Genomic DNA, 24008 nt, shown 5'->3' with positions numbered 1-24008 from the left:
CAGCTATTGAGTTATTGACAGGCTTGAGGAACAGCGAGCTGTGTTCCAATAAATCATTTATCTTCGATACAGCGACATGAATTACCAAACATGAATCTCCGTCCCAGAGCTGAAGTGCCAAGTCGCCAGTCTCCGGTTGCATCTGCAACAGTAATGCTCAGTATTCTTCCACTGATTCCCGATATACGCAAGAGGGCCTCCAACGATCGTGCACGCAAACATTAACGCAGCCATGGCACTTATGAGTGAGCTTCTATCAGCATATCATGTTTCAGGGTTTATACTCACTGCGTGCCGCCACAAATCTTGCGCTCAACTCGGGTCAGAGAGAGTTCTCGACAGGCAGGACATATCACAGCCCGAGGCCATTGTTTCAGCTTTCTCAGAGGAACGACATTGGATTGAGAGATAGTGTTGAATGCCGTGATCTCAGTATGCTGTTGAGATTCGCCGGGGGAGAAGAGTTCAATCTTATTGTCGTCGTTTGATGAATCATCCTTGAACAAAGTATGGAATCTTTGTTTCGTAGTAGTTGCCATGCTGATGGATAGTTGACCCAAGACTGATGATTATGAGTATGATATAGACCGCTGCGAGAGTCGTTGATATATACATTGAACTTCAAAACTGCATGTAAGTTCTCGTCCAATGATTATCCCTGTAATTGCGGATGCCTGGGGTATCACACTGCCGAGTGCTCGTATTTCGCATTGCGAAAGCGTAGCCAATAAGACGACACTTGATATCAGCCACCGACATCATTTTCGAGGAGCTGAAACAAAAGACTAACTAGCCGGGCAATTATTACACCGCTTCGGTCTGGAATCCAGTCTCGGAGGCTGTGTTATATCAGTGGGCGTAGAATGACCAATGGAGAATTTTTAACGTCGCACGACGGGGCAGATCTCTCACAGTGTATGTTAGTTCTTGAGGACGCATTTGGCTAGATTGCTGGGTTGATATGGAATGGATTAACACTTAACGTTGCGCTTAATGCCACGCGGCGAATCCAACATGATAGTTCGCTTTGCCCAAGCCATTTTTCAACAGCCTCAACGTACGAAGTCTTAGCTGTTGGAAAGATCAACAGTCTGATACCCTATTTAGCTAAAACATGCGATTTGAGGAGGCTTTGTCCCTGGATCTTCGGTAGATCTTGATCAAGACCGGGAATTAGCCATCCTGTAAGTGGCTTACATTCCAGCTGTCACTGACCGATTCAGGTCCATTGGAAAGCAAGACGACAAGTGCGACAATGGCTTACTTAGTCTATAGAAACTCTTAACTACACGCTAAATATTAATAACCTCTTCCAGCATCAAATAAATGTTTCCAGCGTTGTTGATTACCAGTTCTTTCAGCTCTCTTCCAATATGACTATCACCGAACAAGAAGCTGCCAAGTCGTCTCATACCCATCTTGTCATGGTAATAGTGGTGGTGTCTTTCTCTCTATGCGTATCACTTTTGTTTGTTGCGCTTCGATTTTGGTGTCGTTGTATCATTGGATTTTCGTATTGGGACGATGCTGCTGCTGTCATGGCTTTGGTAAGTAGACAAACACAAACGCTTTAGTATAGCGCGATTCTAACATTCTCTAACTGCAGTTGTGTATAATAGGAATGGGATCTTGTATACTTACACGTCCGTAATTGCCAATACTTGAGAAACATAAGCTTAAGATTTATAGTTGTACCACTCGGCTTGAACGGCCCTACTGGAACGCTGCCAGAGGACAAGACGACACCGTTTTACAAGGTTCGACTACATCTCTATCTTTCAAAGTCTTCCAGCTAACAGCCCAAGTGCACATACATCGCCGCATTCTTCTACAAAGAGGGCCTATTCTGGGCCAAAATGACGTTTCTTCTCCTCTACTACAAGATCGTAACACTATCTTACTGGCGATCCGCATGCCTCGGGGCTATAATAGCGGTCGCACTCTGGAACATCTGTCAAATTCTGATATTCTTTCTCCAATGCGCCCCCCTCGAGGCCGTATGGAACCGTGATATTCGAATGAAGTGCGTTACGAATCGACTAGAGCTTGCATATGTTTGCGCTGCAATCAACATCTTGACCGATCTCGTAGTAGCTCTTTTGCCGCTACCCGTTGTTTGGAAGCTCAACCTCCGCCTATCCCAGAAAATAGCTCTTTCAACTGTCTTTGGGCTTGGCTCCTTGTGAGTGACCTTCAAATAGCATTTCTGATGTGCTGACATGTGGTGAAAGCTCAATCGCGCTTGCTATTGTGAGGATAAAATGGGTTGAGACGTGGTCGTTTAGTACATGGGATATCGTCAGACCGCAGCTCTGGGCTTTGGCAGAGGTCACTTCAGCACTGGTCTGTGCGTGTATCCCAACATTCAAACCGCTCCTCTCGATGATTAATGGTATAATTACTGGTCGGAAGAAGAATTCTACAGAGTTTGTTCTCGAGGGACATGGGAGCGATGTTGAGTTCAATGCGGGAAGCATCAAACGTAATGGGGGCTTTGGTGAGAAACCTGGACATGAAAGGATTTATGGAAGCGAGACATCTGTGCCAGTTGAGCAGGATCCCTGGCAGTTGTAGACTAGTACGCCGAGACAGCAGCTTTTGGAGTTGGGTAATGAGGGGAGTTTTTATATAGGTAGCTAACATACAGTAATGGTAATAGTAATCAAGTATGCATATCTTTTAAGCTTGAAGAAGCACTTGGCCTAAATACTTAAGCTCAGAATACTTGACACGATGATGGCGTTGAGCTGCATGAGACCTGAATAGCCACGGCGCTAAGAAGTTGCAAGGCATTTTCAAACCCCCAGCTCAGCCCAACGAGGCATTCAGCGCCTTGAAAACTCAAATATACCAAACCATTCTCATTCTTCACATTCGCACAACCTGGTACTTTCTATTGACACCATCGCATCATGAGTTCTTTGTGCAACTACTCCCACCCAGAACTACAAATTACAGATGGTCTCATCCGTCAAGAAACGGGGCGACTGTTCCCCTACAACCCAGAGTTTTACAACAACGCCACAGGCCTATACGGCCCTGGCACCATCTATTGCTGGTACATGCTTCTCGTTTCTGTCCTTGCCAGTTGGGCTTTCTGTCTAGCGGACGAGGATGGACCTAAGAAGCCAGGCCTTTCAAGCGATCTCCTAGGAGCTTTGGCATACCCTGTATTTGCCGCGACGGATTTAGTTGTGCAGTCGATGCGGATGCTAAGCATGGACAAACGCGCACTGGCTATCTTTTGTTTGCGCAATCCAGAGGTTAAACTTGACCTATTTGGTCCTTTTAATACCACTCAGCTCGACCTGAGTCACATTCCGCCTGACACGGTGAAACTGGGCCAGCGTGTCATCGATATCACTGGGCCGCTTGCTATATGCTATTCTGCAACACCGTTTCTCCTTATTCTCATCATTGGATTCATAGTCGATACCGACTATGCGCGGAACTGGAAACCAAAGCCATCGGCACGTTGGGTGGTAAACATAGCTTATGGCTACATCACACTGATGCTCACAATATTTCACTTCAGTCTGGGTGACATATCAATCAGTTTATGCATCGCCCTTTACGAAGCAATGCTCCCGGTAATGCTGACTATCATCTACCTCTTCACCGCATTCATTGGCCTGGCATTCCTTACCGGTATCATCATGCTGGCATGGTCCCTGATCGAAAGAAACCATAAAGACACAGTGGAAGCTCTCAAAGTACTGGGAGGCTGTATGTTTTTCGGTGGTCTACTGGTTGTTCCCGCAATGCTGATGATTTATCGGGACCGCAGTACCACAATACCGGATTTGGCAATCAGAGTCAGTGAAAGGGACCAGTTGGCGACTTTGATTGTTGGTGCTGTGACGTTGACTTTCACGGTCGTTGATGTTTTTAGGAACTTTTATCGGGAGAGACATCAGGGAGAGGCACCCGATGAGGAGATGCAAATGCTTCCGGCTGCTGAAGCAAACATTGTGCATAGCTGAAAGGGCATATGCTTCATCTGTCTCGTTAGCATCAGTACATATGGAAAATAGCAGAAGGAAATCACCAGCGGATTATATTACCGGTCACCCCAATGAATATTCCATTCTAGTGTACATATTAGTGTTGATTGATGGTCGCTCTCTATTCATTGCTTAGCAAAGCTGCCAATGTCCTTTGGCTCGGCCAATGTCCTGCTCATCATGTCCCTCTCAAGTCAAGAAATCGTACAAAGCCATGAGGCACTGAAAACACTGTCCTTGGCACCATCTCAGCTAATGCTAAGCCCATGCATCTGCATCGCATTCAAGCGAAGAACCCTCTCGTCATTGTACCGAGCCACGTCTTGGGGCGTTTAGCGACTGAGTCAAATTCGTCGTCAGCGGCTCGCTTCTTTGCTGTTGGAGACTGGTCGTTCAAATCGTCTGACTCATTCAGGATTGCTGTAGCTGGACGTCTTTTTCGTTCAGGCGCCTCGCCAGGTGTACCACCAACCGTGGATGAGGCTATTGTAACAGGGGCATAGTATAATTCCTGCTCGATGCTTGGAAGAACGGTGTCGGGATGAGGCAAAAAGTCCTCACGAGACGCTTCGCGTTCACTTGGTCCTTGAGCGGTATTTTGATTTGAATCTGCTGTTTCCTCGTCAACGAGAGTCGCAAGGATATGACGGCGGATCTCTGTCTGAATCTTGCGTAGTTGACGAGCTGGTTGACATTCTTGCTCGATAGTGAGAAGCGTTCGGCTGATAGAGGCGTTAAGCGATAACAGGGCTCTACCTTCACGAGCTTGCCGCTCAGCAGGTAAGAGCTGGGCCATGGCGGCTTGAATTGTAGACATTGTCGAAGGTCTGTATAGAGCGCTCATAGGGCTTGATTTGAGTTTCTGACCTGAAAGAGGTCTGAAGTTGATTCATATGTGCTATATGTGCTGTATCTCTTGCTGCCTGGCGCGGTCAATGATATTGAACCATGGAGGGCCGATCCCAAGATAACAGTGGGCGTCACAGACCTTTCTGTTTCTTTGGGGTTAACCTCCTATGAATGCGTTATGCCTGTAGCACAAACAGATTTAAGGTACTTAACCGGGCAGACACGGGTTAGAGTTACACAAGGTCTCAAGTGAAGGCGTTGATTGGGCACACCCATAGGGAAAACTGACGCCACCGTTTGTATGGCAGCGCCAGTATTCGATGATGTATTTACTTATGCTGAGGGTTTAGTGGCATCTCCCTACCTAACCACTGGATGCACGCAGAAGCAATCCTAGGCAACCAATAAATCCGACGTTGAACACTTTCCCACCAAGTTACCATCAGATGTTTTCTCTCAAGACCAACTTCCCACTGCCAATGGCTTCCCCTTATTCCTTCAGTAGTCTATCTGTAATTGACCCTCTTGAGCAGAATGTCTTACACTTTAGAGTTCTTGAAAAGAGGCGGGGAACTTCGTCGACGCCTGAGTTGCGATCAATGTCGCGTCTGCAGAGGTAGCAGTCATATAAGACTCCCAAGAGATTTGCTGAGTAAGATCAACTCTTTCGACTCTTTCTCCACTGAAGGTAGTGTCCTGTTGTTCTTTTTGGTGTAGGGCGAGCGATTAGGAGGCGAAGAAACCACGGATTGGATCTGCGGGCCTTACTCATGCCAGGCCTGCTTTTAATGTCGGCAGATGCATTCGTTTGGGATTTCCAACTTCATTATCACCAGTTTACTGGTGGGCAAAATTTCTAGATAAAGCTTTGGGTTCAGAGGGTATTAATTCTTTGTATTGCAATCATTTGACCTGAGGCACATTATCCTTCGTCATGCACCAACGGTACATAGCAAAACCTGGTAGAAGCCATTGAGCCTATCCTCAAGAGTGAGAGCTTGATCATGGCATGAAAATAGAAACCGAAATAATTCCTCAGTGCTTGAGGCAACTGTTAAAATGACGCTTCGCTGTGGGCCGAAACATGTAGCTTGCCGCGGATAGACGCATCTTTCGGGACGCTTCAAACAACGACAACAAAAATGATTGGGTCTCATAATCAGGCTCCCAAGTTAATATTTTAAAGATTGCTACGACGCTTATGTGACGCGTTGGCCGTCGTGCCTGAAGACATTGCTTCTCCTTCGACTTCGCTACCACATATTCCTCTCTCAACCGTCAAGAGACAACTCCCTTTTGGCTTTTGAAACCTACTGAATACTCCGTTTCTAGCGTATAAGATAAAGGGTCACGAAAACCCAGCGATCATGGGCAAGTGTCACTCTCGCCCGGAGCGGCATGATACTCTGCCCAAGCGTCTTTACCCTGTCAATGCTGCCGATAATGAGCAAACAAGCCTGTACAGCCACCCAAACAAAGCAGTACCAAACACCAGTAAGTCAACAATCTGAGCAGTCAGATTTCAAATACTAACCAATCTTGCCCCTGTACAGCCCCTTGCGCTAAGGCAACTACCTCAACCAAACAGTCTGAGTCCACCCGAAAGAGACACCCACATCATCGCGGCCGGACGACCAGAGAAATGAAGAGGAGTCTCAAGGATATTCGGGAGCGTCTTGACTATGGTCGTGCTCGGTACGAAGCAGCTAAGGATGAAGTTGCGTCTTGTGAAAAGGAGATTCTCAACTTTTCCAAAAAAACGAATAGTCGACGGGGTCTAACAGGGGTTCAAGCCCAGAGGGAATGCCAGACTGGAATCCCCGAGGGCGTCTAAAGCACCAGTGATGGGATAGGGCTAGCCTTATTGGTGGTCTAAATACATAGACTTTGCTGCATTTTACCCACGGCTCAGCCAGCTACCAAGTCTCTACTGCCGTGCTCTGTTGCATTTTCTTCTCATCACCGCCTAATATTTTCTTGGTCCTTCTATAGTGGTGTTTTGCTTTCCAGTTGCCTTTCTTCTCTTAGCTTGGATATTGACATAAACTCTCGAATTGATGTGTGGTCGCATGGGATTTTCCGCTTCGTCCTCATAAGAAGCCTACCTATACATCAACAAATGTTTGGCATCTCACCTTTAGCGTTGTCCTCACCGCAAATGCTGCATTAATGAGAAACAAAGAATTCATATTCTTATTGCTAAGCATGCAGATTGAATGATTGCACGAGCAGCTCGGACCATAAGCAGCAGTCTGTTGCATGTACATGTTGCCATGATTGACGAGTGAGAAAGACTCACGAGGAGCATCTTCCTTTGCCTTATGAGACTTGATAAGTTCCTTTTTCTTGACTTAAATTCTTCAACTGCTCTCTTCTTCTACGTGGGTTACCCTGGCTCACAATTCCAGTCTATTGGAGTTATTGCCTTGTTAAACCTTCCTAACCTCAATCTCGACACGCATCACCGCTGGAAAGATGTCATCCGAGGCTATCAAAGCGACTCTTGCGCAATGGGACTTCTCTATAGCTTTGCATGGTAAGTCATTTGTCTAATGTTTGGTGCCTTCAGCAATCTTAACCAGGCTATCAGGTTCTCACCGTCGCGAATCGGTTGTGTCTCCTCTAGATCAACCCCTTCCCACCGTCTCCAACAATCCTTCTCATCCGAGACAGTTCTCGTCTCAACCGATGGAGACTGATGAGCCAGGGGAGGATTACTTCCCGCGCTTCAATTCCTCCATCGGGAACTCATTCCTGATGTCTGGTACCCATTGGCCGTCTCCTATGTCTACCAATAAAGATGAGGAGACCCTCAACGTCATTCGTGAAGCAATCCCACGACCTTCTCTTCTCCCCTTTCGGGAGACACATGCGGCTTCTGATCTGCAGATTCTAAACTTCTACGTTGAAGACCCAGACACAGTCTACCTCGAAGTCAAGTTTCCCGACATGCAACCCATCATACTGAGAGAAGAAAGCGTACAACAGATCAACGAGCCGGCTGTCATCGATTTCTGGCGGCTCTCTGGGAGTAGAGAGTATGCCACTGGCATAGGAAAGCGTCACGTCTTTTGTGTTCTGGGCTACCGCGTTTTCTACCTTCCGAACGGTGGCGAACGAGAAGAATATTGGATTCATTGGACCTGATACCGCGCATCTAAAGCCTCGTGGGTTGAAGCTGACTTCGTCCGACGTAGTGCGCCCGAAATGGTCCGGGCATTCAATTCTGAGCGCCGGCTTTCTTGCTACAGAGGCTCTACTGGGGAGATGTTTACCATCAAGACTGCACCGCGCTGTTCTGAGATGGCTAAGGGGGTAACGTGTAATGGTTGTATGGGCTGTGGAGGCGGATGCAACCGTCGCCATGATTGAAGAATAGATCCCCTATGTGTGGCATCCTGTGGATGGTGCTAGATCGGATCAATGTGTTATGCTATCAAGGCTTGTTTTATGTTGAAGGGATTCCTTGGGATACACGGAAGTGTAGTTATGAACTTTTCGATCAAATATACAGAATTTAAACCTTTTTTTAATCAATTATAATACTTTCTAATTTAATAATACTCAATATAGTATTAATGTAGTTATTCTCATTTGATAAATAACCTAAAAGTCTACCATAATCTTCCTAATATCTCTTTCTTCTCAGTCGACTTAGTAGTCTCCCACAACCCGCCTCCAACAACACTAGTAACAGTGGTATCCTTCTCCCTATGTTCTTCACACACAGTCGGCGTCACCTCACCCTGACTTTCATGATAGAACCTTGAGACCTGAAAACTATGTTTCGATCCCCCACATGCCACCTTTGCCTCAGTAGGCTTCAGTTGCGGGAAACACCCATCACACCAGTTATGCTCAGGATAATCAGACGATTTGTTGGCTGTTGCAAGTCGGATAATCTTGCGACATAGTTTGTTGGAGCAGCAAACTGTCGGATCCATAGCTGGCCATTTTGATCTGAATGTGAACTTGCCAGATACAAGCATTTCCTTGTTTGTCAGAAGCCCCAGCTGACGACATGTCTTTTTGCATTCATGTAAGGCGAAGAAGAACTTGAATCCTTCTTCACCGAGGTTCGTTTCGCCGAGTTTGAAGCGTTCAGGATCTTTAGTCTGAATTGCAGGATCAGTGAAGGAGTTACCTACACCTTGAAGATCCGTGACGAGGAAATGGCCCCAGGAGCGCTCAAATGTGAAATGTGAGAATGCTTGCGCAATTTCATTGAATGGATTACTGTCATCTTCCAGAACATAAGCCCCGTTGCTGTTGTACTTGATGTATTCACCCTCAATGAACGGCTCCAGCGACAAATTGTCGTCTGTTTTAGATCCACGAGACATGTCCTGAAGACAAAGCGTAGTAATAAAGTCGATAGGCTTCGAAGACTTGACAAGCCCGTTGAACTCTAGCGCAAATGCTTTGCAAAGTGCTTGCATTCGCATATCCTCAATTAGATTGGTTAGTCTATGTTCAGGGTGTTTGAATGACTTGAGAACGAATTTGCTTGTGGTTGCAGCTGGGCGAGCATACGCCGCGACACGCAGAGACCCTTCAGCGAAAGGCTTCGAACGTGCGTTGATATCGAGCTTGACAAGTCCAAGCTTGATGTTCTCGTCGTTGTCTAACATTGCATCCAGAGTATCAGCTCCATGGACGCTCAAGTCCAAACAAAAGCCCTCCGTGGCTAGCTTCTTGTCTAACCAGCCAGGAGTATCCCAGCGCGGTGGCGATGTCTCAAGAGGAACGCTTTTGCTGGTCACACTTCTCGCAACACTGCCATCTTCCAAGATAGCGGTCAACTCTGGGCGCCCGAACATGTGCGAGCCACCGCGGCTTGAGCTCCTCATTGCCAAAGTCAAGCGGTTCGCTGTACGTGATACTGAAGACGTGACTGTGCTGACAACTAAATGCTTGATGGCTGTGTATCCAGTTCCGAGCTGGAGTTCTTCGAACAGAGGCCCAGTACTCGTGGCTGTTCTCTTAGCCCGTGACTTGGCCAAGATGAGCGAGTCCTCAATCGCCATATTGTACGAATTCTTTTCATGGAGCTTTACGTCCCCCCCTGAGAAACCACCACCGTAGGATTTGCCAAATTCAAGGGCCATTCGGTCGGTAGATGAGTTGATTCGCAAAAGAGCATAGTTGACCTTGAGTTTGACAAGGCGACTGAGAAGATTTGCATGTGTGAGACCATGGGGTTCACTGGCTGTTCTGTAGTAGTCATCATCACTCTCCTCGTAGTCATGTAGAGCATGTCCATGAGGAGGGGCATCGGCGATGTGAATCAGACATCTGGTCTGTTGCATCCATGAGGCATTGATAGCCTTTTGTATACCACCCAGAACATCCTCGGGGATATCTCCACCACCAGATGCCTGAAGGCCGGCCAAGAAGTTGTATACCTCCGTGACAGACTGAGTGAAGTCGAGGAATTCTATGTTGGGCTCATCGCCATGGTCTTTGTATCCAACCACTGCGACGCGCACATTTGACTCGTTTAGAAAAACCTCTTTGATCTCTTTGACGATGGATCGGATTTGATCCTTTGCTGTGTCGATGTAACTACTCATAGAGTATGTTGTGTCAAGCAGGAAGAGGATATCAGTGGAACAAGAATTTTTAAACAAGTCAGACTTGGAGTAAGCTGGAGCTGCAGCGTTGGCACGCGCAACTTCTGATTTGAGTGCTGAGAGCCGACTCTTGCTGTAGGCAGCCGAGATAGTCGAGCTATCCTTAACCCTGCTTACTGAAGATGGGCTAGGAACATTGTTATGGGTTCGGTAGGAAGGTGGTACGCTTGGTCCAGAAACTGAAGCCTCACGAACCAAAGAGGCGCGGAGCAATTCATCTGCCGCAGAGGAACCTCTGGCTTTGGATATGCTTGAGCGAGTGACGCTTGCTGAGGACCTGGGCGTCTTAGACTTCAACGTTGATGCTTCTTGGGCAGCAACGTCAGGCTTGCGTGTAAGAGATTGACGAAGAAGATCATCTGCAAGTCTGGCAATACTGTCTTTGGAACTTCTAGTGTTGGACTTGCTGGATCGCTTGACCGAGGCAGATGGATCGCGTGGAGATTCCATAGTGATTCAGGTTGCTGTAGTATTTACTGAGCGGATGGCAAAGTATGGATGAATGGTCTAGCGGAGGAACGAAACTGAAGTGAGTCGCCATCGGTTTATGATGATATATGAGAACGAGATGGCCACCCGACCAAGGCCTAGATACAGCTGTAAAACCAGACTGGGGACGCCAATGAGCCTGAAAAAGTGATGACTGCCTGTAATTTCAAGCCATCTGCAAGCCCCCATGCATCCAGACTTGGGGGCCAAGGCGGCCATGCAGGTCGGAGCCTTATTTCATGAAAACAGTCGTTCGGAACGACATACGCATCTCATTCTAGTAGATTAACCGATTTCTCCACAAAACCTGTCATGAGTAACAGTGGAATTGGAAGAATCTGGTAGTTATATTCGAGTATTTAGCATTTGAATCATTCCCTAAAAGACGAGGTTTGTATGAGCGATTACAAAGAAACAACAATTGCCGAAGAGAGCCTTGTTTCACTGAACGCTCTGTGACTGACTGACACGTAGCCTACATATTGCTGCAGCTAAGGCGAATTATCACCTGGTGGCTGCAAAGCCCAGCGGCTAAGTTGAAATTCAGACTGGGCTGTCTGCGTGCGGCTGAAGAGGGGTTCGCCACTTACACGATGCCTATTTTGAAGCACGGCAGCGCCTCGCTTTCAGGGCCATTGGCTCGTTTCGCGAGCTGAAAGACTCGTACAGTACCCCGAATTGGGACTTGGCGACAGAGATGGCGTTGGCTTTGGCAGCCGGGCTGGTTGTAATTGTTGCTACTCTATCATTTCTTTCTCCTTTTCGAGATGCCCTTCGCTTCGGTGCGTATCTACAGTACACTTGCCTATTCACCAACCCAGCGAGTGCTAACAGATATGGAATAGTTGGAGGATGGATAGCCAAAATGGTTTTTCTCTCAAGCCTCGTTGTCGGCTCAACCTTGTCTCCCAATCTCGATATCCTCTCTCGCTACGCCGGCCTCTCCCCTCCCTCCCCGCTCGAGACGCTCAAAACTCCTTCGCCGGTCGACTATGAAGCCTCCACAACCGCTGAACATCGTAATGCTGCACGCGCATTGCTCGTGAGAGCACGTACAAACGATGCAGGCTACCGTCCGCCAGACCAACAAAAGAGACATCTCTTGCGCGTACCGAGCCGAAGAAACTTGAAGCTGAATGAAGAAAGATGGACTTTTACGAAACATGAGGTCGGAAAAGCTTTGAATGAGCTCCTCTCGGCGGGCCCATTGCCTGATGTGCAGGTAGCGCATGCAGTGCTTGCTTCTGTGCACATTGACTCGCTGGATGAGCTGTGGGAGCACTTCCAAGACAGCAAATTACAAAAGAGGCAATCCAGCATCTTTCGTCGCTCAACGTCTTCAAACAATGGATTATCTAATTGGTTGGGCATTGTCACGGATCAGGAAAACATACCGTATATCCATCTGCTGTGCCAGTTTGGCGCAGGACCGAATTTGTTGAATCAAGCCTTTGTGATTGCGCTCGCCAGACGCGACATTGTCTCAATGAAGCTTCTCCTAAGCTTTGGAGCGTGTATCTTGCCCATGTGCAAAGATTATGTGCGACTATTTGTTGCGAAGAGCGACGTCGACGTTGTAAAGCTTTTGCTTCCGGCTTCAAAGGGTATGAATGTCGAGGACTGGCAATACTCCCTGGGAGCAAATATTGAAGGAGCTCCCCGTGGCATATACGAGACAAGCATTCTGCTTCAATGCATTCATCACCGGCCAGACATTGCAACCGGGGCATATCTTCTCAAAGCCATCGATGCGAACAATGTTGCCGCTGTGGCTGTGCTTCTTTCCTACCTGACTACTCGAACCTCCATGATGCCTCCGATGTTTTCCGTTCAGAACTTCAGTGCTGCATATTTCTTAAGCACGACAGGAAATGGAGTCGAGCATGAAGATGTTGCCATACAGGCATGCGAGCGCATCTCGGGAAAATCCGATTACGAGACAAGATATACGCTCTATTGCCTCCTCGATGAAACAAATCTTCTGAGAGACGTGCAGGCCCTTCGGCAAGAGATGTCTTACAGCGTCGTGGCGAAAAGAACCTCTATGATCAACCTCCTGATCAAAGCCGGAGTGCGCCCATCCATCGAACAGGCTGTGTCTATGATGGACTTTTCCATCCTCGAGATAATGCTTTCCGCCAGCAGAAAAAGAGACGACGTTCCAAACCTGCTTTCACTTGTTCCATATGACACTTCAGAGGACGACATGCTTCGTTTTCTGGGTATGTTGGCTGCGAACGACTTACGCTTTGGAGGACAACCACTGGATCAAAAGTTTATCGAAGCTATTTCCAAAAGGCATCATCGTGCTGTTGATGTATTCCAGAGAATCGGTGCAAGCATCACGTACAAGGCTACCCAAATGGCTCTCGGCTCTGCTGATGTCGAGATGCTGGGGATCCTACTACAAGGAGATATCAGTGACGACGAGCTTTCTCCTGCACTATCAGACGCAATGAAAATTACAGATCCAGCAATTCGATGCATGGCTGTCAAAATGCTCGCTGATAAAGGCATATGGAAAGAAGCTCTTCTTGAACAACTATGTCTTATCATTCAATCCCCCGACCCCGACCTGGAGCTCCTCAAGGTTATACTCCAATACCAGTTACCACTGCATGGAGAAGAGGGCAGATTGAATATAATTCACCTCGCCATTCACAAAGCATCTCTCCCAGTGATAGAGCTCCTCTGGAGGTCCTTTCCCCACACAGCGTCCCTATCAGAAGCCCTGCCCAAGGCCTTTTCGCGCATCGCAGAAAACGGCGGCAATCTCACCTACGATATCATACAATTCCTTCTCAAGAATGGCACGAGAGGAATGGGTCTTGACAAGACACTCCTGATAGCTGCTGGATCCAAGAGCCCTCGTGCATTGAATATTATCCGTTTGTTGGTCAAGCATGGTGCAGATGCAAACTATAACCAGGGCAATGCTTACGCAGCTGCATTGAATGACTACGCTAGGCTCGAAATTCTATGCAAAGCTTGTTCGGTGAAGGCAGCTGTCGTTCAGGTACTTCTTCCCTCGCTGCTCGAGACGAGTAGTGCCGATACACAGACATTGGAGGTAGTACTTCAATCAGCAGCATCAAATGGATCAGCGATAGACTTTACAGAGGTACCGACCTTACTGGAAGGCCATCTAAACATGACGGCCATTATTTCTTGTCTCATGAAGTATGGTCTCGATATAAACCTTCAAAAGGGCGTGATGATACGGTTTGCCGTGGAGGAGAGCAACGTCCCCCTGTTGAAGACTTTGCTCTCCGCTAATACAACTACCACTTCTCTGAAGACTGGCTTCACAGCTACAAACAAGACTAAGCCTCGAGAAACAAGGCTTGATATGATGAGACTCCTCCTCGATAAGGCTGGCAACGCGGAAATTGGTCAGTCTGAAGTACTATACGACGAAACACTGGAGGCTCTATCGAAGTCAGGAGATGACAGAGGCTTCAAGATCCTCCTTGCCCACAAGCCACTGGTCAGCACCAAATCTCTTGCTATTGCTGCTGCGTTCTCTTCAAGATCCACGACCATTTTGGAGACGCTGCTTTCACGACAGCCAAGCGGGGAATCTATCAGCACAGCTTGCATTGCTGCATTTAGATCGCCCAAACTAAATCACGATCAGAAGGAATCTGTCCTAGGGCTATTACTAGATGCCAAGCCAGGGCTCACAAAGAATGAAATTGCTAGCCTACTGCGTACCATGGTAGAACAACATGGGAACTCTACGCTAGTTCCGCTGATGCTCATTAAACGTGGTGTAGAAGTCACGGCGGGTCACCTCCAGGCGACTCTCACCACAAGCAACAAAGAATTGTTCACACTACTAGTTCGCGAAGTAGAGCCTACCAGCGCCTTAAATACGTGCTTTGCTCAAGCAGTATCTTCCACTATGACGGTCGACAGGCGTCTCTGGATTTACGAAGCCTTGCTCAACAACGGAAGTTTTTCAACTACTGCTGTCTCAGCAGCAATCGTCATAGCACTCAACGAGGGGACTACCGACGTGGAGCTAGTAAAACTGTTGCTCAAACATGGTGCTGATGTGAAGCTGAAGGAATTCCTCCCTCTAAAATTGGCTTTCAAACTCAAATCAACTGAGATTACCGAGTTGCTCATCCAATCTATCAGGGATGACAATACCGCTGCTGCAGCGTTCGACTTGGTACGAACCTCGACGGTGCTGAGGCCAGCATTCAGAGTCAAGGTATATACTAGTCTTCTCAAACACAACATCACCAAGGACAAACTCACACTAGCTCTCATCGACACGTTGAAAAATGTCCAGGACCTAGATACCATGAAACTGCTCCTTGAGCGAGGAGCTAACCCGAGTGCAGACGGCGCCAAGTGTTTTGTCCTAGCTTGCAAAGCGGGAAATGAAGCCGCCCTCAGAGTCATGTGTCCATATGCGAATGTTGATACCGTGACTCTAGCTCTGATTGAGCACTGCGCCAAGGAGAAGGAGGTTCTCACATGGCTGAAGATTTGCATGGCCGAATTACGCAAAGCTCGTCTAAAAGACTCGAACCTTCTGTACAAGGCTATGACCAAGTTCCCTGCGGGAGGGGCTTTGGTAGAAAAGCTGCTGCACTACGGGGTGTCAGCGGGGACGATGAAATCGGCTTCTTTATGCAAACAGTGGAAACGTGAGCCGCTTACACCTTTGCTTTGGGGACTCATGTCGAACTTGAAGATATCAAACAGAATCCTGTTAGCTCTGGTAGCCAAGGGGGATGATGGTAAGTAACCCTTAAGCTGTTTTTATCGGTTCGATGGCTGATGGTGACAAGCAATTTTGTTGTACTCAACACCCAGTTCCCAGGTATCAGCTGCATTCGCCTGCATGCTCGACCCCAACCGCAATTCCGTTCTCGAATCTCTCCTCAAACTACACGGTGAAGACATAAAAACGTCTGTTATTCCAGGACGTTCATTCTCATACCTAAGCCAGAAGCCCAAAACACCCGATCCCGCCAAATTCATGACTCAAGACCTGCCTTTAAGCAATGCGGCCCTTTATCTAGGCAACCTAAAAGCCTACATTTCCCTAGGTGGCGGTAAAGATGTAAACAATGGGTCACTACACACAGCTGCTTTGCTCGCGCTACCAGAATTTGTCCGGTGGCTTCTACAATGGCACAGCGCAGATCTCGAACACGAGGCTTTTGGAATGATGATTCCCCTCGTGGTAGCGTGTCGCTCTGAGACACGGCCGTGGTGTAGGGTTGCCAACGATGAGGGTACTTTTGAGAAGCGGAGGGTAAAAACAATGCAGCTGCTTGCCAGAAAGACGGATCTGTCTTGGCGCAATCGAAGAAAGACAGTGCTGCATTTCGCGATAGATGAAGGACCGGATGCGCTGCAAGCTATGCTAGAGGGCCTTGATGTAGCGCATGATGCGCGACGTAATGAGCGGTATCTTTATACGGACCGGGAAGGCATCGTATACTCCCTCAGCTACTACATCGTCAATCTCCTGGATCCTGATAATAAGAATACTGAGACCCCGAAAATGATCAAATTGCTGCGCGGCACTGGTAAGTTGAAGGATATTATGTACCGGCCTGAGGAACCAGGTCCTGGGGTTGAACAGCCGATTGGGTATTGTGGGATGCCGCCAGACTTGCAGAGGAAGTGGGATGAATATAATAAATATGATTCTATCTATTAGAGGAGTCGAAGTACGAATGAGGTTACATGGGAGAATAGTTTGCTTGAGTATTTCATTGAACGGTTGCTATATACCTTTTTATAGAACTTGATTATATAGACTTGCACATCTTTAAGAGTATAGAAATAAATTTTAATGTATATATACAAAACGAAATATATATTATTTATATGAATAAAATAAAATAAGGACGTGAAGTAATGAAGTCGGAAATCCGAAACACTAGAGGTTGATACCGGAACCCGAGATACAATAGTTCCTACCTCTTTTTCTCTGAAGATGAGTTGGCCAACGCGGTATGTGCTGGAGGATTCAATTGGCCCCCGCCACGAAACTATTCATTATGTTCTTTGTCTTGGCCATATATGTCCATTATCAGCGGTCTTCCAACCAGGCCTAAGGCGGTAGGCAAGAGCATGTGTATCCGGCAGGCCTCATGAAATTGACCTTATTGACGTCGATGCGGCTGCCCTTGTTATGTCCAGGACATCGACAACCTGACACTATAGCGTTGCGTTAGCGTGCCGAGTCCTTTTTCTTTTGCAGGATATATACTACAGCAACAGGGAAAAGGTCCTTGTCTACTATGATGAAGACCCATCACGGATAGCGTTATATGCAGAAGTGGTGCTTGGTTTGAACGTCAGTTGCCGGATTGTAGCCCCCCAAGGAGCTCTCAGAATTCTTTAGACATTTTCAAAATACAAGAATAGGATGGGAAGCCAAAGACCAGACGTAGTGGTTTACTTCAGCGATGGAGCCATGTTGAATGACATGTGTGAAATCGTTGACCGAATTGACGTTGGTCAAGAGCTTTCCTCAGCCGACATCTTGCAAGAACCTAGAGACGTAGCTCTAGCCTCAGAGCCACTACTAGTCCCTGGATAAGACTTATTCTTATGCAGTCACAAACAAACCGATTCTAGAAGAGAATTTAAATTCATTTGAATGCCCAAGACCCTAGACCCTAGAGCAACTCAAGCCATTGTTGTGTTGAGCTTAAGTCCTTGGACTCTTGTCTAACCCGACCTTTTCAACCTCTCCCTAGCCCTTTGAACGTTTCAAATCGAATCAATACCCAAAGCCAGAATGGACCAGCCACAGGTCTCAACTGCAAGTACCATCAAGAAAAGAACAATCAAATGCCGTTGCTTGTATAGCTATGAGCTATATCAAGGAGTGACCGCAGTGGTTCTTGATGGTAGACCAAGTTCAGTTATCTCTGAGCCTGGGAGTATTAGTATCCTCAGCCAAGTATGAAACCTCTGAGCGTACATACCATCCACTTCCTGTCATCGTTGACCTCTGAATCACCAATAGTAGATGGGTCGTGTTGAGAAGCGGTATAGGGTCTATTACTCTGCTACCACCTACTCCACCGTCTCCAAGGTCGTGAGTTCCTTTTCTTCGTCTCCCTAGCTTTCTGTGTTTGCCTACGGGCTCAAGCGTCCTCGCGCGATTCCGTAGGCAAGTTGGTATGGCGAGTAGACAACAGGTCGCGAGGGCCTGTTCACCCTGACAGGATTTTCCTCCAAGTCCTTCAGTACCAGTGCCCTTTTTTCTAGGGTGGAAAGTCCCCTCATACGAGGGTCTGCCGGGACGGTGGGGTCCCTGATAGGCGTGGGCGTCCTGATAGAGACACTGGACGTGTCCTCCTCAGAGCCACAGCACATTGTAATGGGTGTGATATAGTGTTGAGAAAAGGTTGGATTGGAAGTTGAGGTAGACTTGAAGAAGGGAGTTGAAAGATGAATTAGTGTATGTGTATATGTGAGAAGTAGAGGAGATTTTTTGGTGAAGAAAAGGGGGGGAGTAACTGGCTAGGTTGCTCTTCCTTTATAGAAGCTTCAAGATAATGTTGGTTCTCTTAAGTTGGATAGAAAAACCTAGATTATAACTGATTTGCTCCCGTTCAAGGAGGATCTGGACTAAGTTCTGTATGGTGATTATGAGCTCTCAGCCACAGGTCTCAACTGCAAATAACACATCTAGCTCACTATTTGATATAACTGGACATTAAATCATCGGAGAGAAACACACTTTGGTGTCGGCGAAAAATCTCGGCAAGGGCTCCACGCGACAAAAGAGCAAAATGCGATATTCTTCTCCTGCAAGTTGGCCAAAAAGCTTGTATTAGCGCCAGAAAGGGAACCAGAGTTTCTAAATCCATTTGTCTGGCACACATGGCTAAGGTATGGAGAACAAACAGCCTTGGCAGACGTGCGTGGATTTGAGAAAAGCTTGCCTGCAAAGCGAGTGGCCTCAAAGGCTCAATATTGGAAACGACCATCGGCCTCTGGGCATCTATGATTTCGATAGGCGGTGGCCTCCGTCGAAAGCTTTCCTTCTCTTCTGGGGTGATGGGCTTATCAGGAAGTCTCTCTTTCACCATCGTGATATGCTTTGATTCTGTCTATAACTCTTTGAGCGACTGTGCATAGTTTTGGCTGCACTTGCAACCTGTGATGCCGCGGCTGCCTGTCAGGCTAGATTGGGTTATGGCAAACTCACAGTCCAAGTTTGGGACGAAGCCATACCACTTCACTTCAAGCATTATCGACATAAGGCTCCTGTCTGTCTTGTTGGAGAGGAAACGAGAGCTAGGAAGCCTGGTCGGTACGACATTTCTCAGAGACCTAAATATAGTAGAACCATTGTTCAAGAAAGCAGTAACAACACCTCTAGAGCCATGACAGCAGCTACTTTAATGATTGCTGGCCATAAGGTTAAACTTTAGGCCGCTAACACAGGTGATGAGAACACGATATTCTTTTTCACAATATAACCTTCTCATAACAGCAGTCATCACAAAGAAACGGCCAAGAAGGAAACGACAAGAACTATATTATGTAGACTTTCTCTTATCTCTTCATCAAGAATTAGGTCTAACTTCTTGTTCTTGGCAGTCCGCACAAGGAACAGCTCTCGTTTCGGAGAATATGGTTGACCAATCAAGAAGCTGTTAATACGAAATTAGGCAATGGAGTTAGCCAGTCTGGCCAATGGCGAATAGTCATAACTTTCAGGCCCTGTATGGGGTTGTTCCAATAGATCTCTTTACCATTAAAAGACCTGGTATACCGCATCGCGTAATTAAGTAGCTTAAGTCCGGGCTGACAAACAGGTGTTAGCCAAGATATCGATCAGATAAATATTCATATTCCCTTGCTAGTAGCCTCTCCGCATACCTATGCCTAATAACTCAAGGCTTAAGAACATCAAGCTCACCCTGCATCTACCATTTCAAGTCATCATATTTTGCATAACACCGAATCCATCATGCGTTATGCACTCACAGCAAGTCTCATAGCTTTCATCGGTGCCGGAGCCTTTTACTACTCCTCGCCCCAACCAAAGGCCCTTGAACTCGTCCAAATTCCAAACACTTGGATCGAAAACGTCGCTATTCGTTCCAACGGCGATCTTCTCATGACTACAATCGGAGAAGGGAAAGTATATTCTTTCACTCCGAACGGTACTCCTGCTGAACCCCATGCTATTTTCAAAATCGAGGGAGTGAACTCATTATCTGGTATCGTGGAGGTAGGCGAAGATGTCTTTGCTGTCACCGGAGGCATCTTTGAGGGAATGTATCAGAGCAACACCACAAACTTTCCCTTCTCAAGTTTGATGTTGATAAAGTCTCCATCTCTACTGTCTTTCAAAGGTCTAAGTACGGGCCGATTAATGGCATCTTGGCACTCCCACGCCATAAACACATCATTCTTGCTGCTGATGCCGAAAGGGGTGAGATTCTGAGAATTGATACAACTACTGGACATATTGAAGTAGCTATCAAGGACGAAGCACTCACTCCAGTTCCTGGCGGACTCTTCCCCGTTGGTGTAAACGGAATCAAGATTTTCAACGACTACCTGTACTTCACCAACACCGCTCATCAGTCCTTGAACCGAGTCAAGATTGATGATATGGGAAACAAACTTGGCGATTTCGAGGTTCTTGTCAAGCTTGAAAAGGGCTCTTCTTATGCCCCGGATGACTTTGCCATGGATCGACATGGAAACGCGTATGTCGTGTATTGGCAGGACAGGGTTGTCAAAATCACTCAAGGAGGGAAACAAACTGTTCTTGTGGAGGGACTTCTTGCCGGTCCTAGTAGTGTAACCTTCAGCAACGACGGAAAGCTTTTGTATGTTGTTACTTCTGGACAGAACAACGATGCTGTCTCTGGTGGACAGGTAGTAGAGGTCAAGCTGTAAGGAACTGAGCAACAGCTAGCACCAATACCAAATGATGAAATTCATCAAGATATTTTTTAGTCTCTGTTGAACTGAATCAAAATCGCTACTACTTAAACCTTGCTCACGAAGAGACTCTGCACATTACAGAAACCCTTGAGTCCATTGATACCCCACTCAGCACCAATTCCAGACTGTTTGTGACCACCGAAGGGAGCCATGGGAGTAATATCAAAATGGTTGTTGACCCAGACAGTTCCCGCCTCGAGTTGCTTAGCCACTCTCTCCGCTGTCTCAATGTTAGACGACCAGACGGAGGCACCAAGACCGAGCTTGGTATCGTTGGCGCGTTCGATGACTTCATCTTCGTCCTTCCATGAAAGGATAGGAAGGATAGGGCCTGATATGTCAGTCGCTGATATAAAACTATGTGTCGTGAAAAAACTTACCAAAAGGCTCCTCAACCACAATCCTCGAGTTCTCAGGAGGGTTATCAATCACAGTAGGCTGGATGTAATAACCATCCTTAGGTGCAGGATCAAATTTGCCACCCGTAGCAACCTTCCAACCTTGCTTCTCGATGTCGTCGAAGAATGTCTTGACTCTGTTGTACTGCATTTCGTTCTGGACTGGACCGTGGCTGGTTCCCTCGGATGAACCGTCGCCGAGCTTGTAGTTCTTGACGTGCTTGACTACAGCGTCGCGGAACTTCTCGTAGATAGATTCGTGGACATAGATTCGCTTGACATTCAGGCAGATTTGGCCTGAGTTCATGAATGCAAGTGTAGAAACCTATCAGTCGTTAGCAAAGTCGATCCTGCTTTAGGCTATTCAATGAGCCTAACCTTTTCAGCCACGCTTTCGATGTCCACATCAGGGAAAATAACAGCAGCATCATTACCGCCACTGTCAAATATTAGTTACTATCACCTTCATCAGATAGACAGACTCACAGCTCAAGCGTAACTCGCTTGAGTGTCTTGGCAGCACTCTGCATAACCAACTTTCCAGTATTAGTCGAACCCGTAAAGCTGATCTTATCAATACCCTCATGGCTTGTAATCCAAGGTCCAAGATTATCATCACCACTGAGCGACTGCACAACACCAGGAGGGAAGAACTGCTGCGCCAGCTCAACCAGTTTCAGGCCGCAATAGGGCGTGAAGGGTGATGGCTTCACGATGATGACGTTTCCTGTGACGAGAGCGGGAGCAATCTTTGCAGCTGCCAGCATGAGGGGGAAGTTCCACGGGACAATAGCAGCAGCTACACCAAGAGGGGTGTATCTCGTGATGATCTTGCGGCTCTCGCTATCCTCAACTACTTCTTCGGGGAGATCAATGCTAGCTTGACCTCTGACCCAAGCAATCGCAGCCTCAGCCTCACCAGAAGCTTGAGCAATCTAAACTGTCAGCAATGTCCTTCTTCTCAGTTCAGGTCAAATGTCTTACAGGTTTGCCCTGCTCAGAGACAAGAAGGTCGGCGAATTCCTTCTTCTGAGCCTCAATAGCATCAGCCCACGCAAACAGCTTCTGCTTTCGTTCCTCCCATGGAACCTTTGACCAGGACTTGTAGGCCTTTCTAGCAGCGTCGACAGCTCGGTTCAGATCATCTTGGGTGGCGACAGGGACTTCGGGCTTCTTCTCCAGCGTCGCTGGGTTTATACCCTGATGGGTCTTTTGGGTCGGGGCGCTTTTGCCATCAATGATCTGGACATAGTTGTCCTTGAGGTTGATAGGCTGAGACTTGGTTCCGTTGGTAGCCATGGTGAATATTTAAGAGCAATACGAGACTTGACAGAAGAAGTGAAAATAGGGTTTGTTTCAACCTTTTTATATTCGTTACTCTACATTCAGCTCGTTAACCCCCGCACTTTGATCAACGTCAACGAAAGCGCCAAACGAATCATGGTGCATATTTACCATCGTACAAGACGAGACATGCACCGGATACTTAGATCCCGAAGGTACTTGGCTTGGTCTCCACACTCCCTAATTGTTAGTGCCAATTGTACCAATTGTGCGACTATCAGTCTCAACGAAGCCGAGGCCTCGGACCGAGGGGCACGGCTACTCATCCCGTGTCATGTAGCAAAGTTCATGATAGGTAGCATAACGCTTTACACCCGAAGTAATCGCGTATCTCAATCCATTAGGAAGGTTGTTCGCTGGAAGAGGGGTGAGAGAGGTTCGGGAACGCTCTATGAACTAGCCCCGTAAGGAAGTGATTATCGCGTATGTCTTAGAGTCTGCATAAGTCTCAAGCTAGAGATGCTTCAACTTTTTGCCGTATCAGGAATAAATTGGAGAGCAGCAGATATAGACCTTGGAACTTCTTGGTATTCTTATTACTTTCCTCACTTCCTCCCCAGTAAACCAACAATATCATCCTTCTCACAAGCACTCGCAATATCCAACGCGCTTCTTCCCTTCTCATCCTCATGCAACGGATCCAACCCTTTGTTCATCATCAAAACAAACAATCTCTTGTCGTGTCCCTCAACCGTACTGTACGTATTCTCTCTCCCTGCAATCATGTGCAGCGCTCCCTCTCCTGCTTTGTTCAGCGCAAAAATATCAACACCGCTATCTTCCGAAAACAGACTCGCGTAGTGGTCTGTATGACATGATTCTGGGTGAGATTTATAACCGTTACTTGTAGGCGAAGAGAGGTACGTGTGAAGAGGCGTGTTTCCAGCTTTGTCGGGAACGTTGATGGAACCTCCTTGGAAAATGAACTTTCCCCACAGAACGTGGCACTGATTGAAGTAGTCGTCACCGAGCTCGATATTCAGTCGACCCGGGGACCCAGGTTCTCGGGTATTGAGAAGGCATTGCGAGGCTATGTAGTGAAGAGCTGTGCGGCCTTGTGGATCAGGCTGAAGCAGATCAGCGCCCTTCGCGAGCAGTGCTTCACAGACTTGAGGGCGCAATAGTCGGAGAGCGTAGTGAAGCGGCGAGTACCCTTCCTGATCTTTCTGAAAGAGGGTTGGAGCGACCTCTGTTCGACTTATGAACTCAATGAGTGTATCGTCCGGTAAGCCAGGGTTACTCAGCAGATGATGGAGCGCTGTCTTGCCAAGATTGTCAACGAGAGTTGCATCGGCTCCAAGATCCAGCATCCGCACAGGAGGTCCTGTCGGGAGCTT

General features: G+C 47.3%; 8 protein-coding genes across 8 annotated transcripts; 4 read left to right on the top strand and 4 right to left on the bottom strand.

The window, feature by feature from the left end:
- Window positions 1-32: 32 nt before the first annotated feature.
- BKA55DRAFT_346087 (uncharacterized protein) lies at window positions 33-813 on the bottom strand. Its single transcript, XM_046185778.1, has 3 exons — window positions 614-813; window positions 289-562; window positions 33-238 (listed from the first exon to the last, which is right to left on the bottom strand). Exons 2-3 carry the CDS (start codon window positions 537-539, stop codon window positions 82-84), a joined length of 408 nt encoding a protein of 135 aa, XP_046050140.1. The 5' UTR covers window positions 540-562; window positions 614-813; the 3' UTR covers window positions 33-81.
- A 560-nt stretch (window positions 814-1373) lies between these two features.
- Window positions 1374-3983, top strand: BKA55DRAFT_511047 (uncharacterized protein; the record flags this gene model as incomplete). Its single annotated transcript, XM_046187666.1, has 7 exons — window positions 1374-1547; window positions 1607-1643; window positions 1690-1757; window positions 1884-2182; window positions 2232-2567; window positions 2648-2658; window positions 2944-3983. The coding sequence occupies 7 exons, from the start codon at window positions 1374-1376 to the stop codon at window positions 3981-3983; spliced, it is 1965 nt and encodes a 654-aa protein (XP_046050139.1).
- Window positions 3984-4287: 304 nt separating this feature from the next.
- Window positions 4288-4821, bottom strand: BKA55DRAFT_689393 (uncharacterized protein; the record flags this gene model as incomplete). The annotated part of the gene is made up of 1 exon (XM_046199348.1): window positions 4288-4821. One exon carries the CDS (start codon window positions 4819-4821, stop codon window positions 4288-4290), a length of 534 nt encoding a protein of 177 aa, XP_046050138.1.
- Window positions 4822-7328: 2507 nt separating this feature from the next.
- BKA55DRAFT_593526 (uncharacterized protein) lies at window positions 7329-8225 on the top strand (the record flags this gene model as incomplete). Its single annotated transcript, XM_046195563.1, has 3 exons — window positions 7329-7389; window positions 7444-7962; window positions 8017-8225. The coding sequence occupies 3 exons, from the start codon at window positions 7329-7331 to the stop codon at window positions 8223-8225; spliced, it is 789 nt and encodes a 262-aa protein (XP_046050137.1).
- A 152-nt stretch (window positions 8226-8377) lies between these two features.
- On the bottom strand, window positions 8378-11100 carry BKA55DRAFT_566419 (uncharacterized protein). The gene has a single exon (XM_046192640.1). It carries the CDS (start codon window positions 10934-10936, stop codon window positions 8468-8470), a length of 2469 nt encoding a protein of 822 aa, XP_046050136.1. The 5' UTR covers window positions 10937-11100; the 3' UTR covers window positions 8378-8467.
- Window positions 11101-11840: 740 nt separating this feature from the next.
- On the top strand, window positions 11841-16661 carry BKA55DRAFT_689389 (uncharacterized protein; the record flags this gene model as incomplete). The annotated part of the gene is made up of 2 exons (XM_046199347.1): window positions 11841-15729; window positions 15781-16661. 2 exons carry the CDS (start codon window positions 11841-11843, stop codon window positions 16659-16661), a joined length of 4770 nt encoding a protein of 1589 aa, XP_046050135.1.
- A 3279-nt stretch (window positions 16662-19940) lies between these two features.
- On the top strand, window positions 19941-20881 carry BKA55DRAFT_538738 (uncharacterized protein; the record flags this gene model as incomplete). The annotated part of the gene is made up of 2 exons (XM_046190056.1): window positions 19941-20251; window positions 20329-20881. 2 exons carry the CDS (start codon window positions 19941-19943, stop codon window positions 20879-20881), a joined length of 864 nt encoding a protein of 287 aa, XP_046050134.1.
- A 92-nt stretch (window positions 20882-20973) lies between these two features.
- Window positions 20974-22626, bottom strand: BKA55DRAFT_510733 (aldehyde dehydrogenase domain-containing protein; the record flags this gene model as incomplete). Its single annotated transcript, XM_046187636.1, has 5 exons — window positions 20974-21260; window positions 21310-21652; window positions 21706-21766; window positions 21814-22262; window positions 22312-22626. 5 exons carry the CDS (start codon window positions 22624-22626, stop codon window positions 20974-20976), a joined length of 1455 nt encoding a protein of 484 aa, XP_046050133.1.
- Between the last annotated feature and the right edge of the window lie 1382 nt (window positions 22627-24008).

This window comes from Fusarium redolens (genome assembly GCF_020744475.1).
Source record: "Fusarium redolens strain MPI-CAGE-AT-0023 chromosome Unknown BKA55scaffold_7, whole genome shotgun sequence".
In the NCBI taxonomy this organism is placed as follows: Eukaryota; Fungi; Ascomycota; class Sordariomycetes; order Hypocreales; family Nectriaceae; genus Fusarium; species Fusarium redolens.
Note: the sequence above shows the minus strand (reverse complement) of the source record. Positions and strands in the feature narration are given on the sequence as shown.

What these genes read in the sequence shown, in the direction of transcription:
- BKA55DRAFT_346087 (XM_046185778.1), bottom strand. Translation starts at nt 539, where the DNA reads ATGGCAACTACTACGAAACAAAGATTCCATACTTTGTTCAAGGATGAT. An exon ending in AAGATTTGTGGCGGCACGCA is followed by an intron (nt 239 to 288) that starts GTGAGTATAAAC and finishes CTCACTCATAAG; the next exon opens with TGCCATGGCTGCGTTAATGT.
- BKA55DRAFT_566419 (XM_046192640.1), bottom strand. Translation starts at nt 10,936, where the DNA reads ATGGAATCTCCACGCGATCCATCTGCCTCGGTCAAGCGATCCAGCAAG.